Below are 22,688 nucleotides of genomic sequence, written 5' to 3' on the forward strand. Positions count from 1 at the left end.
CTTCAAGACCTCGCAGACAGCCAGCTGTGGTGGCATGGTCCAGCCTGGCTGCAAAGGCCGCGCGGCGAGTGGCCCATCCAAGGCAATGATTCCCCCGTGACAGATCTCGAGAAGCGAGCTGTCAGAGTCCATGTGGCAAAAGCTCCCCCTGAAGACCTTCTTGACCGATTTTCGACACTCGACAAGGCGTTGCGAGTCTTCGCTTACGTTCATCGGTTTATTCAGCGCGCACGAAAGATCTTGTCTCCGGTTGAGGATCACCTGACAGCTTCAGAAATCGCGGCGGCTGAACGTCTCCTAATTTCCGTCACGCAACGCAGGCACTTCGTCCTTGAAATTGGCTGCTTGAGCCAAAAGCGGCCAGTGCCAGCATCCAGTCCGGTTCAGAACCTGAACCCGTTCCTTGACTCCCAAGGGCTCATGAGAGCATGCGGCCGGGTCACGTCCTCCGATCTGCTCCAATATGACGAACGGCATCCGGTCATCCTTCCGTACGACTGCCATCTGTCTCGACTCCTAGTCCGATTTACGCATCGCATAACGTTGCACGGTGGCAACTAGCTGATGATCCGCCTGATCCGTTCCAAATTCTGGATCCCAAGGGTGAGGAATTTGGTCAAGTCCGTCATCTATTCCTGCAAGATATGCGTCATCCACAAAAAGAAGTTGCAGACGCAACTCATGGGAGACTTACCGCAAGAACGGACAGCTTTTTTGCGCCCCTTCACATTTACTGGTGTGGACTATGCGGGTCCCTTCGACATAAAGAATTACACGGGTCGAGCTTGCCTCATCACAAAGGGGTATGTGTTGGTGTTCGTGTGCTTCTGCACTAAGGCCATTCATCTAGAGCCCACATCCGACCTTACGACTGAGAAGTTTCTCGCCGCTTTTGCCCGTTTTGTGTCCCGAAGAGGATGCCCCCGTCAGGTTCAGTCGGACAACGGGAAGACCTTCGTGGGTGCGGCTACCCTTCTCTCCCGAGACTTCCTACAAGCTGTCAAGGAGGCTGTGACTGGTGCTTACAGTCACCAGCAGCTGCTCTGGCAGTTCATTCCGCCGGGAGCCCCTCATATGGGAGGCTTGTGGGAGGCAGGCGTTAAAAGTTTCAAGACCCTGTTCTACAAGTCTACGGCCACGCGAAAATACACATTCGAAGAGCTGTCCACACTTCTAGCTAGGATCGAGGCATGCCTGAATTCGCGTCCGCTCGCGCCGATGTCCGAAGACCCCGCGGACCTGTTGGCACTGACTCCTGGGCACTTTCTGGTTGGGGGGCCCCTCCTCGCTGTGGTTGAACCCGAAATAAAGGAGGACGCCACGGCCATCATAAACCGCTGGCAACACCTGAAGGCGCTTAACCAGCAATTTCGTCTACGATGGAAGGAGGAGTACCTGAAGGAACTCCATAAGCGGAATAAGTGGCGAGCTCCGGCAAGGAATCTTCAGGTCGGGGACATGGTGGTTGTCAAGGAGGACAACCTTCCGTCCAATGAGTGGCGGTTAGGCAGGATTGACGCGGTATTTCCCGGAGCCGATGGCCATGTCCGTGTGGTCGACATCCGCACGGCGCGTGGACTCATTAAGCGTCCTATAGCGAAGCTCGTCCTTCTTCCGACGGAAGCTTCCGGCCTCAATGTTCTATGTCAATGTGCCGTTCCGTAGCTCCTGTTTGTGTCTCGACTTGCGAGTGCCTATTACTTATTTCGATTTTTTATCTCCGTCTCATTCCGCCAGTAATAGCAGCACGATGTCTCCACGTCCACGCAGCGCCATCGCCCTGGAGCGCAGAGGTTCGCGAGGTTCAAATTCCTACCGGTGCCGAGTCTGCAACAAGGTTCATCCGCTGAAGAAGTGTCGCCGTTTTCTGCGGCTGAGTGCCGAGAAGCGACTCCGGGCCGTCCTCGCCAACCGGTACTGCCCCAACTGCTTGGCCCACGAGCACTCTGACGGAGGGTGTCAGCGGGGAGATCGCTGTAAGACGTGCGGCCAGGACCACCACACATTGCTGCACCTCTCCGATGAGCCGCGGAGTCCGCGCCAGTCGCGTCAGGAGGCGCGACGGTCCCGGTCGCGGGGTTCTCCAGCTCCTAGGCCTTCGTCTACCGCTCTACGGCGTTCGGCAACCGTTCCGCAACCCGCATCCGCCGCTCCACGGCGGTCCTCAGCCGCTCCGCAACCCGCATCCGCCGCTCCACGGCGGTCCTCAGCCGCTCCGCGGCCCTCGTCCGCCGCTCCACGGCGTTCTTCAGCCGCTCCGAGGCCCTCGTCTGCCGCTCCACGGCGGTCTGCAGCCGATCCGCGCCCTTCGTCCGCCGCTCCCCGGCGTTCCTCAGCAGCTCAGCGGTCCTCGTCCGCCGCTCCACGACGTTCTGCACCCGCGCCGCAGCCTTCGTCCGGCGCTCCACGGCAGTCTACAGTGGCTCCTCGGCCCTCGCCTGCCGCTCCGAAGCAAGGTTCCGCCGGCCGCTTTGCGGCTGCGGCGCCGTCGCTGTCGTCGCTCCTGCAGCGGCACAGCGTCAACATCCTGCCGACTGCGCTGGTGCGCATCCAGACCGAGACGCAGACATTCGACACGGCGGCCCTCATTGACCCATGCACGCCTGTGAGCTGTATAGACGCGTCGCTGGCAGCGTGTTTCCGGCTGCCAACTACCAGCGTCGGTGAAGAGCAGATTTGTGCGGCTACCGTGAGGTCCAAGGCCGACAACGAGGTCCAACTCGACGTGGTCTTCAAGGTGGAGCCTCGCGTGCGCATCCGCACTCCCGTCCGGGAGCTGAGTGAGGCGGTGCGCGCCCACTTCCGGGACGTCATGCTAGCCGATGAGCGCTTCTACTTGCCAGCAACGATTTCCGTAGTCCTGGGCGCCCGGTGGCCCAGAGCACCGTCTTCGGCTGGGTCGTCTCCGGCGCGTGTCACCAGCCGTAATGTCCACGGCCCTATTGCAACCCGAGTGATTGCAAGGGGGGCGGAATGTTTAGGTACGCGGCCCATTGCTCCACCGCTGCCGGCTGAGCTTTCCGCTCTCGCCTCTCGTGCTCTCCCGCGCTCGCTCTCCCGCAGCGCTGCGCGCTTTCGCACTCTCGAGCGCGGGCCAAACACTTGGATCGGCCGCTGCCGCTCTCTCGCTCTCGCTTAGCGAAGTAAGCGGGCGGGAGCTGGCCGCTTGCTTAAGTTTTAGTTTTTAGTCTTATGTATGCAGCGAAATAAAGCTGATCGACTGCGTGTGAATTTCCCTACGACGCCCCCGTTTTTTTCTTATTTCGACTTCGCACTACTTTGCTTGCGCCGCGGGAATTTTTCATCTTCCACAACTCCCCTTGCCTTGAAGGAAGGAAGCGCTGCCCCAACATTTTGGTCCTTCGAGCCGGATTCTTTTTTGGACTCCGGATTATTTTCAACTTCGCCCCCAGCAGTTCTCGGCGTTTCTCTCCACCAAGATAAGTACGAGCATTCCGTCTCCCCCCCTCTCTGCCGATCTTCAGCAGTGGTCCGAACATAAATTTCGTTCACTCTGCTGCAAGTTTTCCGTGTCGACTCAAAGTCCGAGTTTTTCCTGACACACCGGCAGTTGAGAAATTTCCAGTCCTCTGTTCTCGTCGTTTCGTGGAAATTTTCTATCCGCCTCCGCTTTGTGTGTGTCGCCATATTCCTGGTTTTTTTTTCGATTCTCGGTTCCTCCGTTGCTCCGGTACACACACACACACTCGCGCGCCAAATATCGGCATCTCCGCAAAAGTCAAAAGGCAAGTGAAATTGTGTGGTGAAGAAAAATAAAGGCATAATTAATATTCGGCATCCGAAAAGTAATTGTTTCGGGAGTTCCCTGTTCGCCGAACAGTTCGCCGCTGCCGCGATATTTTTTGTTGTGTGCAATTTTTTTTCTCCACATAATTTGTGCTATTCCGCCAATCCAAATACAGTCCACTTCTCGAAGCTCCACTGTGAAGCACAAGGCTTACACATACACATATATTTCCATATGCATGCATGCCCATACAATATACATATATTTTCTGCCTCCTACACAGGAACGACCAATAAATAAACTATAAAAAATTCAAATAAAATAAATTAAAATAAAATATATATATAAACCGCGACAAAACAACAAACGTTTAGGACAAAACGGCAAATCAATTCACGGGTGCGATTACGACTGTGTTTTTTTTCCGCCTTTTCCAAATTAACCGCCAGCGCCTGTATTTTTATTGGGGTTGTTTTTTGCCGGCTGCAGAACCCAGTGCCCGTGTTCTTCCAAACAAAAGCCAAGGTTTTAATTCCACCTTTTCGGCTCCGTAATAATTTTCCGAATTATTAATTAGTTATTTGCGGCCAATAATTTTTCGAATTCTTAGTGGATTATTTGCGGCCAATAATTTTCCGAATTATTAACTAATTATTTGCGGCCAATAATTTTGTTTTTTTTCGAATTATTGGTGGATTAATTCATTTATTGCGGGAAGAAACCAAACATTCGTGGGTCTCTGTTTAGTCCTGTTCTGAGCCGACCAAAGCCGGATACAACCTTCTCATCCGAGACATCTAAATACAGAAATTTTGTTCCTCGACATTCCGGTCCACGTTCGTTGTTTTATTTATTTTTGGTCTAAGTCGGCGCCCGACGCCCTTACTCGAGTGATTTCCTCCTTCACGAGTTTTCGTCAATTCTTTTCTCGGTGGTGCCCGAGGCTCTCAGAACCTGAGCCCGGCATTTAATTCTTGCATTCACCCGCGGCATCCACTAGCAGTGTGACCGTAAGCAAGCACATTGTCCTCCTCTCCGAGTACGGAGTTTTTTCTGGGATATTTTGTACTGCAGATCCTGCAGTTCCGCGGCTTCTGGCAGTTCCTAGTGCGCCCCGTTGCCAAAGTGATCCTAAGTTCCATTCCAAAACTTGTGTTCCGTCACGGTTTCGAACCATTGATTTCGGGACTTGTACGTGGCCTGAGGCGACCAACTGATTCGCGACCCATTCGTCTGCAAGTATGCCCACGGGAGACGAGGAACAGACTCCTCTGATTCCGTCAATTACTCTGGAAAGGTCCCAGTCCGTATCTCCACGGCCTGATAAATTGAAGCCAAAGGCTGCCACTGCCATTCCAAAGGCAAAAAGTCAAGAGGCCGTCGACACTTCCCCCGGTACCTCATCCAGATTTACTCGGTCGGTAACCAAGATGGCTCAATCCGCACTCGATATCGCCCTCCGCAAATTCATTTCCACAACGGACCGTGTGAGCCATTTCGAGGCTGACATCAACACTCCGAGCGCCCCTGAAACCGATAGTTTTTCCCCCGCCATGTGCCAGGTTCATCGGGATCAGATTCGGGCCCTGTGGGATAAGGTGGAGAAGAGCTATGAAAACTGCTCCGACCTACTGTCCGTGTCCGCCGACAGCGCTGCCACCTCAGCTGTGCTTGAATCCAAGTACAGTTATTGCTACTCCGTCTATTCGAGGTGTGTGGTCCTGTTACAAGGAATAATCGACAAGGCCGCCGCCCAGTCCACTCCGGCTTCCGCCCCTATGCCCACACCACCGTCCATGGGTTGTCGATTGCCACCAGTGGACACAGAAGTTTTCGCTGGCGATTATCTTCGGTGGCCCACCTTCAGGGACCTTTTCACCGCGATATATATTCACAACTCGCGCCTCACACCGGTAGAAAAGTTGTTCCACTTGTTGTCCAAAACAAGTGGCGATGCGCACGCCATCGTATCCAAGGCCCCTCTGACAAATGATGGCTTCGTCTCCGCGTGGCAAAGCCTCACCGACCGCTTCGAGAATCGGCGGTTACTTGTCAACAGCCAGTTGAAAATCCTTTTCAACATTCAGGCTGTCCCCCAAGAGTCCGGAGCAGCTCTAAAAGAACTGCAAAGCACCGTCCAAAGTTGTCTGACAGCCTTAGCGATGTCCTCCATTCAAATCGAGGCGTGGGATTGTCTCTTAGTGTATATGGTTTCCTTAAAGCTTCCCAAAATCACACTTTCGATGTGGGAGCAATCCATACACAACAAGTCTGAAATTCCGACCTGGAACGAGTTAGATTCGTTTCTGACAGAGCGGCATCGCACTCTGGAAGCGATCGACGACATCAGGCCTAGCAATTCAGGGCAAATTCCGCCAAGACCGACGGCTGCGAGCGCCCCAGCACGCAGGCTCAACTCCTACGAGGCCAGAGTGGCTCCGGCCCCAAGAGGATGTGATCTTTGTTCCAGGGAGAACCATCCGATTCGCGTGTGTCCACGGTTCCTCGAGATGGACGTAAATAGTCGCTCCGACTATATTAAGAAAAAACAGTTATGCCTTAACTGTTTTGCGCGAGGGCACCAACAGCGGGACTGTAATAGTGCCCATAGTTGCTTCACTTGCCACAGTCGCCATCATACCCTCCTGCACCGCGGTAATCCATTCGCAACCGCTCCAAGTCCACCTGCGCCTGGCAGGCCTCGACCCGCGGCCACTCCTGAGGATCATCCTGATGTGCAGGTGTGTTTCGCTTCGGGCTCAAGGGCCGTTTTACTGGGCACAGCCCTCATTGATATTTGCCATTTAGGGTGCAATTTCCAGGCGCGAGCCTTAATCGACTCGGGTTCCGAGGCGACATTCATCACGGAGAGGCTTTTCAACCTCGTCAAACTTCCGTTCACGACTATCCAAGCCCAAGTCTCGGGCCTGAATCACACCGTGGCCGCTCAGTCCACGAAGCTCTGCCAGTTTTCCATGCGATCGCCCTCCAGACCCGGGCTGCAGTTAGAGACTGCAGCTTACGTTCTTCCGCAGCTGGCCGGGAGTCTGCCCTCGTATCCAGTCCCACGAGATCTTCTTAAGGGGCTTCCCGACATCCCCCTTGCGGATCCCAAGTTCTTTGAGAGCTCCCAAATCGATGTCCTAATAGGAGCCGACATTCTTCCGTCTATTCTCCTCGGCAACTCCAAGGCTAACATTTGCGGCTCCCTTCTTGGCCAGGAGACCATTTTTGGATGGGTCTTGACAGGCCCAGTATCTCCAGCAGCCCCCCGAAGTGTTTCCGCCTTCGCCACCCGAGTTACCTGCGCCCTCGACGACTCCCTGGACCAGCTCCTTACCAAATTCTGGGAGGTGGAGGAAGTGTCCAAACAGATTGTCCCAGAGTCTGATTCCGTCTGTGAGGAAAATTTCGTCCAAACTACACGAAGAGACAACTGCGGCAAGTACGTGGTAACGCTTCCCTTACGCGACCCCGCGCACAAGGGGTCCGAGCTCGCATTTTCGCGATCCTTTGCTCTGGCTCAGTTCCTGCGTAACGAGCAGCGCCTAAAGAGGGATCCTCCCCTCAAGGCCCGGTATGATGCTGTCATCCAAGAGTACCTCGAATTAGGTCACATGGCGGAGGTTCCGTCGACTAGCAGTTCCGCCACATACTACCTTCCTCATCATGCGGTTCTGAAGCCCGAAAGCACCACCACTAAGGTCCGTGTGGTTTTTAATGCGTCGAGCCCCTCCGCAAACGGAACCAGCCTGAATGACATTCTATATGCGGGCCCGGTCTTACAATCCGACCTCACGATTCAAATCCTAAAGTGGAGGTACTTTAGGTTCGTCTTCAATGCCGACATCGAAAAGATGTATCGCCAAATTTGGGTAGATCCCCAGCATACTCCTTTCCAGCGCATCCTGTTCCGCAATTCCAATGGGGAACTCCGCGACTACGAGCTGAAGACGGTTACCTTCGGAGTCAATTGTGCCCCGTTCTTAGCGATCCGTGTCCTCCAGAAACTCGCCGACGACGAGGAGTCAAGGTATCCTCAGGCGAGTCATATTATCCGTCATTTTATGTATGTCGACGACGTTCTCGCAGGGGCAGACTCCAAAATCGAAGCGAAGGTGGGTATCCGTGAGCTCCAGGGTGCCCTGGGTTCGGCAGGGTTCCCACTGAGGAAATGGACGTCCAATAGCAAGGACATTCTGGCCAACATCCAAAGTGACCATCTCCTGCGCGCTGATTTCCTCGAGATCGACGCAGAGAGCACGGCTAAGACTCTCGGCGTACGCTGGAAAGCGACGTCTGATGAGTTCTTTTTCATTCCGCCCGAATTGACCGCGGGATCATCGTTCACGAAGCGACAGGTCCTATCCCAGATTGCCAAGTTATTTGATCCAGCGGGCTGGCTCGCCCCCTTCATCGTCCAGGCAAAAATGTTCATGCAGGAAATTTGGCTCCAAGATCTAGCGTGGGACGATGACCTCCCTCGATATTTCTGCCAGAGATGGGTTGACTTCCTGGGACACTACTCTGCTCTCGATCAGATCCGCATTCCCCGATGGGTCGCGTTCCGACCCCATTTGAAGATCGAGCATCATGGGTTCTGCGACGCCTCGCAGAAGGCGTATGGCGCCGCCATTTACGTCCGGGTGGAGGCTGGGGCCACTGTGATGGTGAATCTGCTAACGGCAAAAACGAGGGTTGCCCCAGTCAAAACGGTGTCGCTTCCGCGGCTCGAGTTATGCGGGGCATTGCTACTGTCCGAAATGGCCAGCGCCATTCTTCCAAAGATGCCCGGGCCTGCGTCCGCCCTGTACTGTTGGACTGACTCCACGATTGTGCTCGCTTGGTTGCATAGGCCGGCGTGTCACTGGACAACTTTCGTGGCCAATCGGGTGACCAAGATTACCCAATTCACTCAGGTCGAGAGATGGGCACATGTCCGCTCCGAACATAACCCGGCCGATCTTGCCAGCCGGGGGGTAGGGCTTCAAGACCTCGCAGACAGCCAGCTGTGGTGGCATGGTCCAGCCTGGCTGCAAAGGCCGCGCGGCGAGTGGCCCATCCAAGGCAATGATTCCCCCGTGACAGATCTCGAGAAGCGAGCTGTCAGAGTCCATGTGGCAAAAGCTCCCCCTGAAGACCTTCTTGACCGATTTTCGACACTCGACAAGGCGTTGCGAGTCTTCGCTTACGTTCATCGGTTTATTCAGCGCGCACGAAAGATCTTGTCTCCGGTTGAGGATCACCTGACAGCTTCAGAAATCGCGGCGGCTGAACGTCTCCTAATTTCCGTCACGCAACGCAGGCACTTCGTCCTTGAAATTGGCTGCTTGAGCCAAAAGCGGCCAGTGCCAGCATCCAGTCCGGTTCAGAACCTGAACCCGTTCCTTGACTCCCAAGGGCTCATGAGAGCATGCGGCCGGGTCACGTCCTCCGATCTGCTCCAATATGACGAACGGCATCCGGTCATCCTTCCGTACGACTGCCATCTGTCTCGACTCCTAGTCCGATTTACGCATCGCATAACGTTGCACGGTGGCAACTAGCTGATGATCCGCCTGATCCGTTCCAAATTCTGGATCCCAAGGGTGAGGAATTTGGTCAAGTCCGTCATCTATTCCTGCAAGATATGCGTCATCCACAAAAAGAAGTTGCAGACGCAACTCATGGGAGACTTACCGCAAGAACGGACAGCTTTTTTGCGCCCCTTCACATTTACTGGTGTGGACTATGCGGGTCCCTTCGACATAAAGAATTACACGGGTCGAGCTTGCCTCATCACAAAGGGGTATGTGTTGGTGTTCGTGTGCTTCTGCACTAAGGCCATTCATCTAGAGCCCACATCCGACCTTACGACTGAGAAGTTTCTCGCCGCTTTTGCCCGTTTTGTGTCCCGAAGAGGATGCCCCCGTCAGGTTCAGTCGGACAACGGGAAGACCTTCGTGGGTGCGGCTACCCTTCTCTCCCGAGACTTCCTACAAGCTGTCAAGGAGGCTGTGACTGGTGCTTACAGTCACCAGCAGCTGCTCTGGCAGTTCATTCCGCCGGGAGCCCCTCATATGGGAGGCTTGTGGGAGGCAGGCGTTAAAAGTTTCAAGACCCTGTTCTACAAGTCTACGGCCACGCGAAAATACACATTCGAAGAGCTGTCCACACTTCTAGCTAGGATCGAGGCGTGCCTGAATTCGCGTCCGCTCGCGCCGATGTCCGAAGACCCCGCGGACCTGTTGGCACTGACTCCTGGGCACTTTCTGGTTGGGGGGCCCCTCCTCGCTGTGGTTGAACCCGAAATAAAGGAGGACGCCACGGCCATCATAAACCGCTGGCAACACCTGAAGGCGCTTAACCAGCAATTTCGTCTACGATGGAAGGAGGAGTACCTGAAGGAACTCCATAAGCGGAATAAGTGGCGAGCTCCGGCAAGGAATCTTCAGGTCGGGGACATGGTGGTTGTCAAGGAGGACAACCTTCCGTCCAATGAGTGGCGGTTAGGCAGGATTGACGCGGTATTTCCCGGAGCCGATGGCCATGTCCGTGTGGTCGACATCCGCACGGCGCGTGGACTCATTAAGCGTCCTATAGCGAAGCTCGTCCTTCTTCCGACGGAAGCTTCCGGCCTCAATGTTCTATGTCAATGTGCCGTTCCGTAGCTCCTGTTTGTGTCTCGACTTGCGAGTGCCTATTACTTATTTCGATTTTTTATCTCCGTCTCATTCCGCCAGTAATAGCAGCACGATGTCTCCACGTCCACGCAGCGCCATCGCCCTGGAGCGCAGAGGTTCGCGAGGTTCAAATTCCTACCGGTGCCGAGTCTGCAACAAGGTTCATCCGCTGAAGAAGTGTCGCCGTTTTCTGCGGCTGAGTGCCGAGAAGCGACTCCGGGCCGTCCTCGCCAACCGGTACTGCCCCAACTGCTTGGCCCACGAGCACTCTGACGGAGGGTGTCAGCGGGGAGATCGCTGTAAGACGTGCGGCCAGGACCACCACACATTGCTGCACCTCTCCGATGAGCCGCGGAGTCCGCGCCAGTCGCGTCAGGAGGCGCGACGGTCCCGGTCGCGGGGTTCTCCAGCTCCTAGGCCTTCGTCTACCGCTCTACGGCGTTCGGCAACCGTTCCGCAACCCGCATCCGCCGCTCCACGGCGGTCCTCAGCCGCTCCGCAACCCGCATCCGCCGCTCCACGGCGGTCCTCAGCCGCTCCGCGGCCCTCGTCCGCCGCTCCACGGCGTTCTTCAGCCGCTCCGAGGCCCTCGTCTGCCGCTCCACGGCGGTCTGCAGCCGATCCGCGCCCTTCGTCCGCCGCTCCCCGGCGTTCCTCAGCAGCTCAGCGGTCCTCGTCCGCCGCTCCACGACGTTCTGCACCCGCGCCGCAGCCTTCGTCCGGCGCTCCACGGCAGTCTACAGTGGCTCCTCGGCCCTCGCCTGCCGCTCCGAAGCAAGGTTCCGCCGGCCGCTTTGCGGCTGCGGCGCCGTCGCTGTCGTCGCTCCTGCAGCGGCACAGCGTCAACATCCTGCCGACTGCGCTGGTGCGCATCCAGACCGAGATGCAGACATTCGACACGGCGGCCCTCATTGACCCATGCACGCCTGTGAGCTGTATAGACGCGTCGCTGGCAGCGTGTTTCCGGCTGCCAACTACCAGCGTCGGTGAAGAGCAGATTTGTGCGGCTACCGTGAGGTCCAAGGCCGACAACGAGGTCCAACTCGACGTGGTCTTCAAGGTGGAGCCTCGCGTGCGCATCCGCACTCCCGTCCGGGAGCTGAGTGAGGCGGTGCGCGCCCACTTCCGGGACGTCATGCTAGCCGATGAGCGCTTCTACTTGCCAGCAACGATTTCCGTAGTCCTGGGCGCCCGGTGGCCCAGAGCACCGTCTTCGGCTGGGTCGTCTCCGGCGCGTGTCACCAGCCGTAATGTCCACGGCCCTATTGCAACCCGAGTGATTGCAAGGGGGGCGGAATGTTTAGGTACGCGGCCCATTGCTCCACCGCTGCCGGCTGAGCTTTCCGCTCTCGCCTCTCGTGCTCTCCCGCGCTCGCTCTCCCGCAGCGCTGCGCGCTTTCGCACTCTCGAGCGCGGGCCAAACACTTGGATCGGCCACTGCCGCTCTCTCGCTCTCGCTTAGCGAAGTAAGCGGGCGGGAGCTGGCCGCTTGCTTAAGTTTTAGTTTTTAGTCTTATGTATGCAGCGAAATAAAGCTGATCGACTGCGTGTGAATTTCCCTACGACGCCCCCGTTTTTTTCTTATTTTGACTTCGCACTACTTTGCTTGCGCCGCGGGAATTTTTCATCTTCCACAACTCCCCTTGCCTTGAAGGAAGGAAGCGCTGCCCCAACATTTTGGTCCTTCGAGCCGGATTCTTTTTTGGACTCCGGATTATTTTCAACTTCGCCCCCAGCAGTTCTCGGCGTTTCTCTCCACCAAGATAAGTACGAGCATTCCGTCTCCCCCCCTCTCTGCCGATCTTCAGCAGTGGTCCGAACATAAATTTCGTTCACTCTGCTGCAAGTTTTCCGTGTCGACTCAAAGTCCGAGTTTTTCCTGACACACCGGCAGTTGAGAAATTTCCAGTCCTCTGTTCTCGTCGTTTCGTGGAAATTTTCTATCCGCCTCCGCTTTGTGTGTGTCGCCATATTCCTGGTTTTTTTTTCGATTCTCGGTTCCTCCGTTGCTCCGGTACACACACACACACTCGCGCGCCAAATATCGGCATCTCCGCAAAAGTCAAAAGGCAAGTGAAATTGTGTGGTGAAGAAAAATAAAGGCATAATTAATATTCGGCATCCGAAAAGTAATTGTTTCGGGAGTTCCCTGTTCGCCGAACAGTTCGCCGCTGCCGCGATATTTTTTGTTGTGTGCAATTTTTTTTCTCCACATAATTTGTGCTATTCCGCCAATCCAAATACAGTCCACTTCTCGAAGCTCCACTGTGAAGCACAAGGCTTACACATACACATATATTTCCATATGCATGCATGCCCATACAATATACATATATTTTCTGCCTCCTACACAGGAACGACCAATAAATAAACTATAAAAAATTCAAATAAAATAAATTAAAATAAAATATATATATAAACCGCGACAAAACAACAAACGTTTAGGACAAAACGGCAAATCAATTCACGGGTGCGATTACGACTGTGTTTTTTTTCCGCCTTTTCCAAATTAACCGCCAGCGCCTGTATTTTTATTGGGGTTGTTTTTTGCCGGCTGCAGAACCCAGTGCCCGTGTTCTTCCAAACAAAAGCCAAGGTTTTAATTCCACCTTTTCGGCTCCGTAATAATTTTCCGAATTATTAATTAGTTATTTGCGGCCAATAATTTTTCGAATTCTTAGTGGATTATTTGCGGCCAATAATTTTCCGAATTATTAACTAATTATTTGCGGCCAATAATTTTGTTTTTTTTCGAATTATTGGTGGATTAATTCATTTATTGCGGGAAGAAACCAAACATTCGTGGGTCTCTGTTTAGTCCTGTTCTGAGCCGACCAAAGCCGGATACAACCTTCTCATCCGAGACATCTAAATACAGAAATTTTGTTCCTCGACATTCCGGTCCACGTTCGTTGTTTTATTTATTTTTGGTCTAAGTCGGCGCCCGACGCCCTTACTCGAGTGATTTCCTCCTTCACGAGTTTTCGTCAATTCTTTTCTCGGTGGTGCCCGAGGCTCTCAGAACCTGAGCCCGGCATTTAATTCTTGCATTCACCCGCGGCATCCACTAGCAGTGTGACCGTAAGCAAGCACATTGTCCTCCTCTCCGAGTACGGAGTTTTTTCTGGGATATTTTGTACTGCAGATCCTGCAGTTCCGCGGCTTCTGGCAGTTCCTAGTGCGCCCCGTTGCCAAAGTGATCCTAAGTTCCATTCCAAAACTTGTGTTCCGTCACGGTTTCGAACCATTGATTTCGGGACTTGTACGTGGCCTGAGGCGACCAACTGATTCGCGACCCATTCGTCTGCAAGTATGCCCACGGGAGACGAGGAACAGACTCCTCTGATTCCGTCAATTACTCTGGAAAGGTCCCAGTCCGTATCTCCACGGCCTGATAAATTGAAGCCAAAGGCTGCCACTGCCATTCCAAAGGCAAAAAGTCAAGAGGCCGTCGACACTTCCCCCGGTACCTCATCCAGATTTACTCGGTCGGTAACCAAGATGGCTCAATCCGCACTCGATATCGCCCTCCGCAAATTCATTTCCACAACGGACCGTGTGAGCCATTTCGAGGCTGACATCAACACTCCGAGCGCCCCTGAAACCGATAGTTTTTCCCCCGCCATGTGCCAGGTTCATCGGGATCAGATTCGGGCCCTGTGGGATAAGGTGGAGAAGAGCTATGAAAACTGCTCCGACCTACTGTCCGTGTCCGCCGACAGCGCTGCCACCTCAGCTGTGCTTGAATCCAAGTACAGTTATTGCTACTCCGTCTATTCGAGGTGTGTGGTCCTGTTACAAGGAATAATCGACAAGGCCGCCGCCCAGTCCACTCCGGCTTCCGCCCCTATGCCCACACCACCGTCCATGGGTTGTCGATTGCCACCAGTGGACACAGAAGTTTTCGCTGGCGATTATCTTCGGTGGCCCACCTTCAGGGACCTTTTCACCGCGATATATATTCACAACTCGCGCCTCACACCGGTAGAAAAGTTGTTCCACTTGTTGTCCAAAACAAGTGGCGATGCGCACGCCATCGTATCCAAGGCCCCTCTGACAAATGATGGCTTCGTCTCCGCGTGGCAAAGCCTCACCGACCGCTTCGAGAATCGGCGGTTACTTGTCAACAGCCAGTTGAAAATCCTTTTCAACATTCAGGCTGTCCCCCAAGAGTCCGGAGCAGCTCTAAAAGAACTGCAAAGCACCGTCCAAAGTTGTCTGACAGCCTTAGCGATGTCCTCCATTCAAATCGAGGCGTGGGATTGTCTCTTAGTGTATATGGTTTCCTTAAAGCTTCCCAAAATCACACTTTCGATGTGGGAGCAATCCATACACAACAAGTCTGAAATTCCGACCTGGAACGAGTTAGATTCGTTTCTGACAGAGCGGCATCGCACTCTGGAAGCGATCGACGACATCAGGCCTAGCAATTCAGGGCAAATTCCGCCAAGACCGACGGCTGCGAGCGCCCCAGCACGCAGGCTCAACTCCTACGAGGCCAGAGTGGCTCCGGCCCCAAGAGGATGTGATCTTTGTTCCAGGGAGAACCATCCGATTCGCGTGTGTCCACGGTTCCTCGAGATGGACGTAAATAGTCGCTCCGACTATATTAAGAAAAAACAGTTATGCCTTAACTGTTTTGCGCGAGGGCACCAACAGCGGGACTGTAATAGTGCCCATAGTTGCTTCACTTGCCACAGTCGCCATCATACCCTCCTGCACCGCGGTAATCCATTCGCAACCGCTCCAAGTCCACCTGCGCCTGGCAGGCCTCGACCCGCGGCCACTCCTGAGGATCATCCTGATGTGCAGGTGTGTTTCGCTTCGGGCTCAAGGGCCGTTTTACTGGGCACAGCCCTCATTGATATTTGCCATTTAGGGTGCAATTTCCAGGCGCGAGCCTTAATCGACTCGGGTTCCGAGGCGACATTCATCACGGAGAGGCTTTTCAACCTCGTCAAACTTCCGTTCACGACTATCCAAGCCCAAGTCTCGGGCCTGAATCACACCGTGGCCGCTCAGTCCACGAAGCTCTGCCAGTTTTCCATGCGATCGCCCTCCAGACCCGGGCTGCAGTTAGAGACTGCAGCTTACGTTCTTCCGCAGCTGGCCGGGAGTCTGCCCTCGTATCCAGTCCCACGAGATCTTCTTAAGGGGCTTCCCGACATCCCCCTTGCGGATCCCAAGTTCTTTGAGAGCTCCCAAATCGATGTCCTAATAGGAGCCGACATTCTTCCGTCTATTCTCCTCGGCAACTCCAAGGCTAACATTTGCGGCTCCCTTCTTGGCCAGGAGACCATTTTTGGATGGGTCTTGACAGGCCCAGTATCTCCAGCAGCCCCCCGAAGTGTTTCCGCCTTCGCCACCCGAGTTACCTGCGCCCTCGACGACTCCCTGGACCAGCTCCTTACCAAATTCTGGGAGGTGGAGGAAGTGTCCAAACAGATTGTCCCAGAGTCTGATTCCGTCTGTGAGGAAAATTTCGTCCAAACTACACGAAGAGACAACTGCGGCAAGTACGTGGTAACGCTTCCCTTACGCGACCCCGCGCACAAGGGGTCCGAGCTCGCATTTTCGCGATCCTTTGCTCTGGCTCAGTTCCTGCGTAACGAGCAGCGCCTAAAGAGGGATCCTCCCCTCAAGGCCCGGTATGATGCTGTCATCCAAGAGTACCTCGAATTAGGTCACATGGCGGAGGTTCCGTCGACTAGCAGTTCCGCCACATACTACCTTCCTCATCATGCGGTTCTGAAGCCCGAAAGCACCACCACTAAGGTCCGTGTGGTTTTTAATGCGTCGAGCCCCTCCGCAAACGGAACCAGCCTGAATGACATTCTATATGCGGGCCCGGTCTTACAATCCGACCTCACGATTCAAATCCTAAAGTGGAGGTACTTTAGGTTCGTCTTCAATGCCGACATCGAAAAGATGTATCGCCAAATTTGGGTAGATCCCCAGCATACTCCTTTCCAGCGCATCCTGTTCCGCAATTCCAATGGGGAACTCCGCGACTACGAGCTGAAGACGGTTACCTTCGGAGTCAATTGTGCCCCGTTCTTAGCGATCCGTGTCCTCCAGAAACTCGCCGACGACGAGGAGTCAAGGTATCCTCAGGCGAGTCATATTATCCGTCATTTTATGTATGTCGACGACGTTCTCGCAGGGGCAGACTCCAAAATCGAAGCGAAGGATGGTATCCGTGAGCTCCAGGGTGCCCTGGGTTCGGCAGGGTTCCCACTGAGGAAATGGACGTCCAATAGCAAGGACATTCTGGCCAACATCCAAAGTGACCATCTCCTGCGCGCTGATTTCCTCGAGATCGACGCAGAGAGCACGGCTAAGACTCTCGGCGTACGCTGGAAAGCGACGTCTGATGAGTTCTTTTTCATTCCGCCCGAATTGACCGCGGGATCATCGTTCACGAAGCGACAGGTCCTATCCCAGATTGCCAAGTTATTTGATCCAGCGGGCTGGCTCGCCCCCTTCATCGTCCAGGCAAAAATGTTCATGCAGGAAATTTGGCTCCAAGATCTAGCGTGGGACGATGACCTCCCTCGATATTTCTGCCAGAGATGGGTTGACTTCCTGGGACACTACTCTGCTCTCGATCAGATCCGCATTCCCCGATGGGTCGCGTTCCGACCCCATTTGAAGATCGAGCATCATGGGTTCTGCGACGCCTCGCAGAAGGCGTATGGCGCCGCCATTTACGTCCGGGTGGAGGCTGGGGCCACTGTGATGGTGAATCTGCTAACGGCAAAAACGAGGGTTGCCCCAGTCAAAACGGTGTCGCTTCCGCGGCTCGAGTTATGCGGGGCATTGCTACTGTCCGAAATGGCCAGCGCCATTCTTCCAAAGATGCCCGGGCCTGCGTCCGCCCTGTACTGTTGGACTGACTCCACGATTGTGCTCGCTTGGTTGCATAGGCCGGCGTGTCACTGGACAACTTTCGTGGCCAATCGGGTGACCAAGATTACCCAATTCACTCAGGTCGAGAGATGGGCACATGTCCGCTCCGAACATAACCCGGCCGATCTTGCCAGCCGGGGGGTAGGGCTTCAAGACCTCGCAGACAGCCAGCTGTGGTGGCATGGTCCAGCCTGGCTGCAAAGGCCGCGCGGCGAGTGGCCCATCCAAGGCAATGATTCCCCCGTGACAGATCTCGAGAAGCGAGCTGTCAGAGTCCATGTGGCAAAAGCTCCCCCTGAAGACCTTCTTGACCGATTTTCGACACTCGACAAGGCGTTGCGAGTCTTCGCTTACGTTCATCGGTTTATTCAGCGCGCACGAAAGATCTTGTCTCCGGTTGAGGATCACCTGACAGCTTCAGAAATCGCGGCGGCTGAACGTCTCCTAATTTCCGTCACGCAACGCAGGCACTTCGTCCTTGAAATTGGCTGCTTGAGCCAAAAGCGGCCAGTGCCAGCATCCAGTCCGGTTCAGAACCTGAACCCGTTCCTTGACTCCCAAGGGCTCATGAGAGCATGCGGCCGGGTCACGTCCTCCGATCTGCTCCAATATGACGAACGGCATCCGGTCATCCTTCCGTACGACTGCCATCTGTCTCGACTCCTAGTCCGATTTACGCATCGCATAACGTTGCACGGTGGCAACTAGCTGATGATCCGCCTGATCCGTTCCAAATTCTGGATCCCAAGGGTGAGGAATTTGGTCAAGTCCGTCATCTATTCCTGCAAGATATGCGTCATCCACAAAAAGAAGTTGCAGACGCAACTCATGGGAGACTTACCGCAAGAACGGACAGCTTTTTTGCGCCCCTTCACATTTACTGGTGTGGACTATGCGGGTCCCTTCGACATAAAGAATTACACGGGTCGAGCTTGCCTCATCACAAAGGGGTATGTGTTGGTGTTCGTGTGCTTCTGCACTAAGGCCATTCATCTAGAGCCCACATCCGACCTTACGACTGAGAAGTTTCTCGCCGCTTTTGCCCGTTTTGTGTCCCGAAGAGGATGCCCCCGTCAGGTTCAGTCGGACAACGGGAAGACCTTCGTGGGTGCGGCTACCCTTCTCTCCCGAGACTTCCTACAAGCTGTCAAGGAGGCTGTGACTGGTGCTTACAGTCACCAGCAGCTGCTCTGGCAGTTCATTCCGCCGGGAGCCCCTCATATGGGAGGCTTGTGGGAGGCAGGCGTTAAAAGTTTCAAGACCCTGTTCTACAAGTCTACGGCCACGCGAAAATACACATTCGAAGAGCTGTCCACACTTCTAGCTAGGATCGAGGCGTGTCTGAATTCGCGTCCGCTCGCGCCGATGTCCGAAGACCCCGCGGACCTGTTGGCACTGACTCCTGGGCACTTTCTGGTTGGGGGGCCCCTCCTCGCTGTGGTTGAACCCGAAATAAAGGGGGACGCCACGGCCATCATAAACCGCTGGCAACACCTGAAGGCGCTTAACCAGCAATTTCGTCTACGATGGAAGGAGGAGTACCTGAAGGAACTCCATAAGCGGAATAAGTGGCGAGCTCCGGCAAGGAATCTTCAGGTCGGGGACATGGTGGTTGTCAAGGAGGACAACCTTCCGTCCAATGAGTGGCGGTTAGGCAGGATTGACGCGGTATTTCCCGGAGCCGATGGCCATGTCCGTGTGGTCGACATCAGCACGGCGCATGGACTCATTAAGCGTCCTATAGCGAAGCTCGTCCTTCTTCCGACGGAAGCTTCCGGCCTCAATGTTCTATGTCAATGTGCCGTTCCGTAGCTCCTGTTTGTGTCTCGACTTGCGAGTGCCTATTACTTATTTCGATTTTTTATCTCCGTCTCATTCCGCCAGTAATAGCAGCACGATGTCTCCACGTCCACGCAGCGCCATCGCCCTGGAGCGCAGAGGTTCGCGAGGTTCAAATTCCTACCGGTGCCGAGTCTGCAACAAGGTTCATCCGCTGAAGAAGTGTCGCCGTTTTCTGCGGCTGAGTGCCGAGAAGCGACTCCGGGCCGTCCTCGCCAACCGGTACTGCCCCAACTGCTTGGCCCACGAGCACTCTGACGGAGGGTGTCAGCGGGGAGATCGCTGTAAGACGTGCGGCCAGGACCACCACACATTGCTGCACCTCTCCGATGAGCCGCGGAGTCCGCGCCAGTCGCGTCAGGAGGCGCGACGGTCCCGGTCGCGGGGTTCTCCAGCTCCTAGGCCTTCGTCTACCGCTCTACGGCGTTCGGCAACCGTTCCGCAACCCGCATCCGCCGCTCCACGGCGGTCCTCAGCCGCTCCGCAACCCGCATCCGCCGCTCCACGGCGGTCCTCAGCCGCTCCGCGGCCCTCGTCCGCCGCTCCACGGCGTTCTTCAGCCGCTCCGAGGCCCTCGTCTGCCGCTCCACGGCGGTCTGCAGCCGATCCGCGCCCTTCGTCCGCCGCTCCCCGGCGTTCCTCAGCAGCTCAGCGGTCCTCGTCCGCCGCTCCACGACGTTCTGCACCCGCGCCGCAGCCTTCGTCCGGCGCTCCACGGCAGTCTACAGTGGCTCCTCGGCCCTCGCCTGCCGCTCCGAAGCAAGGTTCCGCCGGCCGCTTTGCGGCTGCGGCGCCGTCGCTGTCGTCGCTCCTGCAGCGGCACAGCGTCAACATCCTGCCGACTGCGCTGGTGCGCATCCAGACCGAGACGCAGACATTCGACACGGCGGCCCTCATTGACCCATGCACGCCTGTGAGCTGTATAGACGCGTCGCTGGCAGCGTGTTTCCGGCTGCCAACTACCAGCGTCGGTGAAGAGCAGATTTGTGCGGCTACCGTGAGGTCCAAGGCCGACAACGAGGTCCAACTCGACGTGGTCTTCAAGGTGGAGCCTCGCGTGCGCATCCGCACTCCCGTCCGGGAGCTGAGTGAGGCGGTGCGCGCCCACTTCCGGGACGTCATGCTAGCCGATGAGCGCTTCTACTTGCCAGCAACGATTTCCGTAGTCCTGGGCGCCCGGTGGCCCAGAGCACCGTCTTCGGCTGGGTCGTCTCCGGCGCGTGTCACCAGCCGTAATGTCCACGGCCCTATTGCAACCCGAGTGATTGCAAGGGGGGCGGAATGTTTAGGTACGCGGCCCATTGCTCCACCGCTGCCGGCTGAGCTTTCCGCTCTCGCCTCTCGTGCTCTCCCGCGCTCGCTCTCCCGCAGCGCTGCGCGCTTTCGCACTCTCGAGCGCGGGCCAAACACTTGGATCGGCCGCTGCCGCTCTCTCGCTCTCGCTTAGCGAAGTAAGCGGGCGGGAGCTGGCCGCTTGCTTAAGTTTTAGTTTTTAGTCTTATGTATGCAGCGAAATAAAGCTGATCGACTGCGTGTGAATTTCCCTACGACGCCCCCGTTTTTTTCTTATTTCGACTTCGCACTACTTTGCTTGCGCCGCGGGAATTTTTCATCTTCCACAACTCCCCTTGCCTTGAAGGAAGGAAGCGCTGCCCCAACAAATATATTATATACAATATAAAATAATATATGTACATATGTACATTTATAGGCTTCTATTTAATTAAGAACAATCTTTTTACTCACCTTTTTTTATATTCCAATATGGCCCGGAACGTAATTATTGAATTATTTGATTTCTTAATATTTTTAACACACGACACTTCTGCAGTGGAGAACACTTCAACTTGTAATACAAAGGGAATAAGAAGAAGCAAGACGAAACCGAAAACCGCTGCTCCGAAAATATGGAGTCGAACCTTCGAGAATCTATTTTCATTGCGTCTTCTACTTTGTTTCGGACTTCAAAAAACGAAGCCCATGCAAATTGTTTTTGTTTTTTTTTTTTGCATGCACCAACAAATCGGACTCGAAGGGAGGTCGGGTCTCCGAAGGGAGTTCGGGTTCAAGTAGCAGTCGGCAGAGCGTCGATTCTGTCGGCGTCGCAGTCGGCGCGTTGATGAATTGTTGATGAAAAGGCCTATTGATGAAATGTGGTACTGCAGGGTATTTAAAAGCAGTATAATTATTATGGCGCCCAAACGTGTTGGCCAAATCAATGTTTTGTTTTGAATTTAATGTTTAAAACAAGAAAGGAAGCTAGCTTCGGCACGCCGAAGTTGAGATTGCTGATTCGTTTTGAGGTTTATATTATAGATTTAAATGCTGAAAATGTAACGCCTGATGCATGGGCAATATAAAGATACTTCCCTGGCGCCATCTAGGGAGTATCAGCGCAGTTCCAATCTGGGTGCAGAGCGGAGCTAAGGGGCGGCGAAACTCACCTCTAACAGGGGCATGTGTCAGCGATCGGCTGCGACCCGAAGGAGGGTGAGAGGTAGGGAGAGGGATCCCGCGTTTTTGGCAGCAGAGCGAATAAGTTCGACTTCAAGAATAAAATTAACGAATAAAGTTCGAAAAAGTCACGCGAGTGGAAGCTGATTTTTTTTCCTACGCGTTGCCGCTGCCAAAACAAGAAGAAGTTAAAAAAAAAAAAAGCCTTAGGAAGGAAAAGTGGTTTCCAGTTTTTAAGATCCCCAACAAGCTCAGCGCTGAGTCCCCCAGGGTGAGTTGTGGTAAAAGGAAATAATAGGGAAAAAGTATATTAAAATTGAAAAAATCTATACAGGGCCCGGCGCTTATGCTGATATGACACAGCCGCATTAATTAGAGACTTCATTAAAGATTTGACAGCGCTATAGCGTTTTACACAAGTGCGAGCAAGACGACTATATGGCGCTCTAATGCATTAGAATAATGCATTAGCTACTTCATTGGAGCGATAATCGATAGATCTACATATTATATACTAGATACTCGATAACAAAATACGGGTTTAATGAAGAAAATTGTAATTGAAAAATGTATTAGCCAGCTCATTGACAGTATGGTCTCACAATGAAATATTTATTTTTATATAATTTCGCTGTTTTTTTTAACTGAAAAAATATTAGAAAATTAGGAAAAATAATATGTTTTGCGGTGGCAAGGTTCTTGCGCTGTAAATTTAATTTAAAATTTTTTTTTGGTAATAATTAAAAAAATTTTAAGCATCATAGGTTAAAAACATAAATTTAAAGGATTCAGCATTTATTTATGCAAGAATACTTCGACGAGGAATTTAGAAATTCATAGTAATACGCCGCGAATGGCGGCCGTTTTTTTGTTTACCTTTTACGGACGATGTGACCGTAGTCGTATTACCAAAATAATCCTAGCAAAATTCAAGCCAAATTACACAAAATTACACATATAGTGGTCTCTTTCAAGGTTCTAATGAAGTAGCTAATTAATGAAAACTGCATTAGTGTATCATATGGGCATTAATAAAAGCCCAACTTTTTACCACCTTTTCGGCGAAGAAAATTGGA

The 22,688-nt window shown here is 53.9% G+C and overlaps 2 protein-coding genes across 2 annotated transcripts in view; both read left to right on the forward strand.

Annotated features, from left to right (window-relative positions):
• The window catches only part of JYalpha, a 165,981-nt gene that overhangs the window by 13,011 nt on the left and 130,282 nt on the right, over positions 1-22,688 (forward strand). The window lies entirely within an intron of this gene.
• LOC138928280 (uncharacterized) lies at positions 1,751-10,606 on the forward strand. The gene is made up of 2 exons (XM_070284956.1): positions 1,751-3,444; positions 10,471-10,606. Exon 1 carries the CDS (start codon positions 1,751-1,753, stop codon positions 3,137-3,139), a length of 1,389 nt encoding a protein of 462 aa, XP_070141057.1. The 3' UTR covers positions 3,140-3,444; positions 10,471-10,606.

Source organism: Drosophila kikkawai, chromosome 3L, assembly GCF_030179895.1.
Source record: "Drosophila kikkawai strain 14028-0561.14 chromosome 3L, DkikHiC1v2, whole genome shotgun sequence".
NCBI lineage: Eukaryota > Metazoa > Arthropoda > Insecta > Diptera > Drosophilidae > Drosophila > Drosophila kikkawai.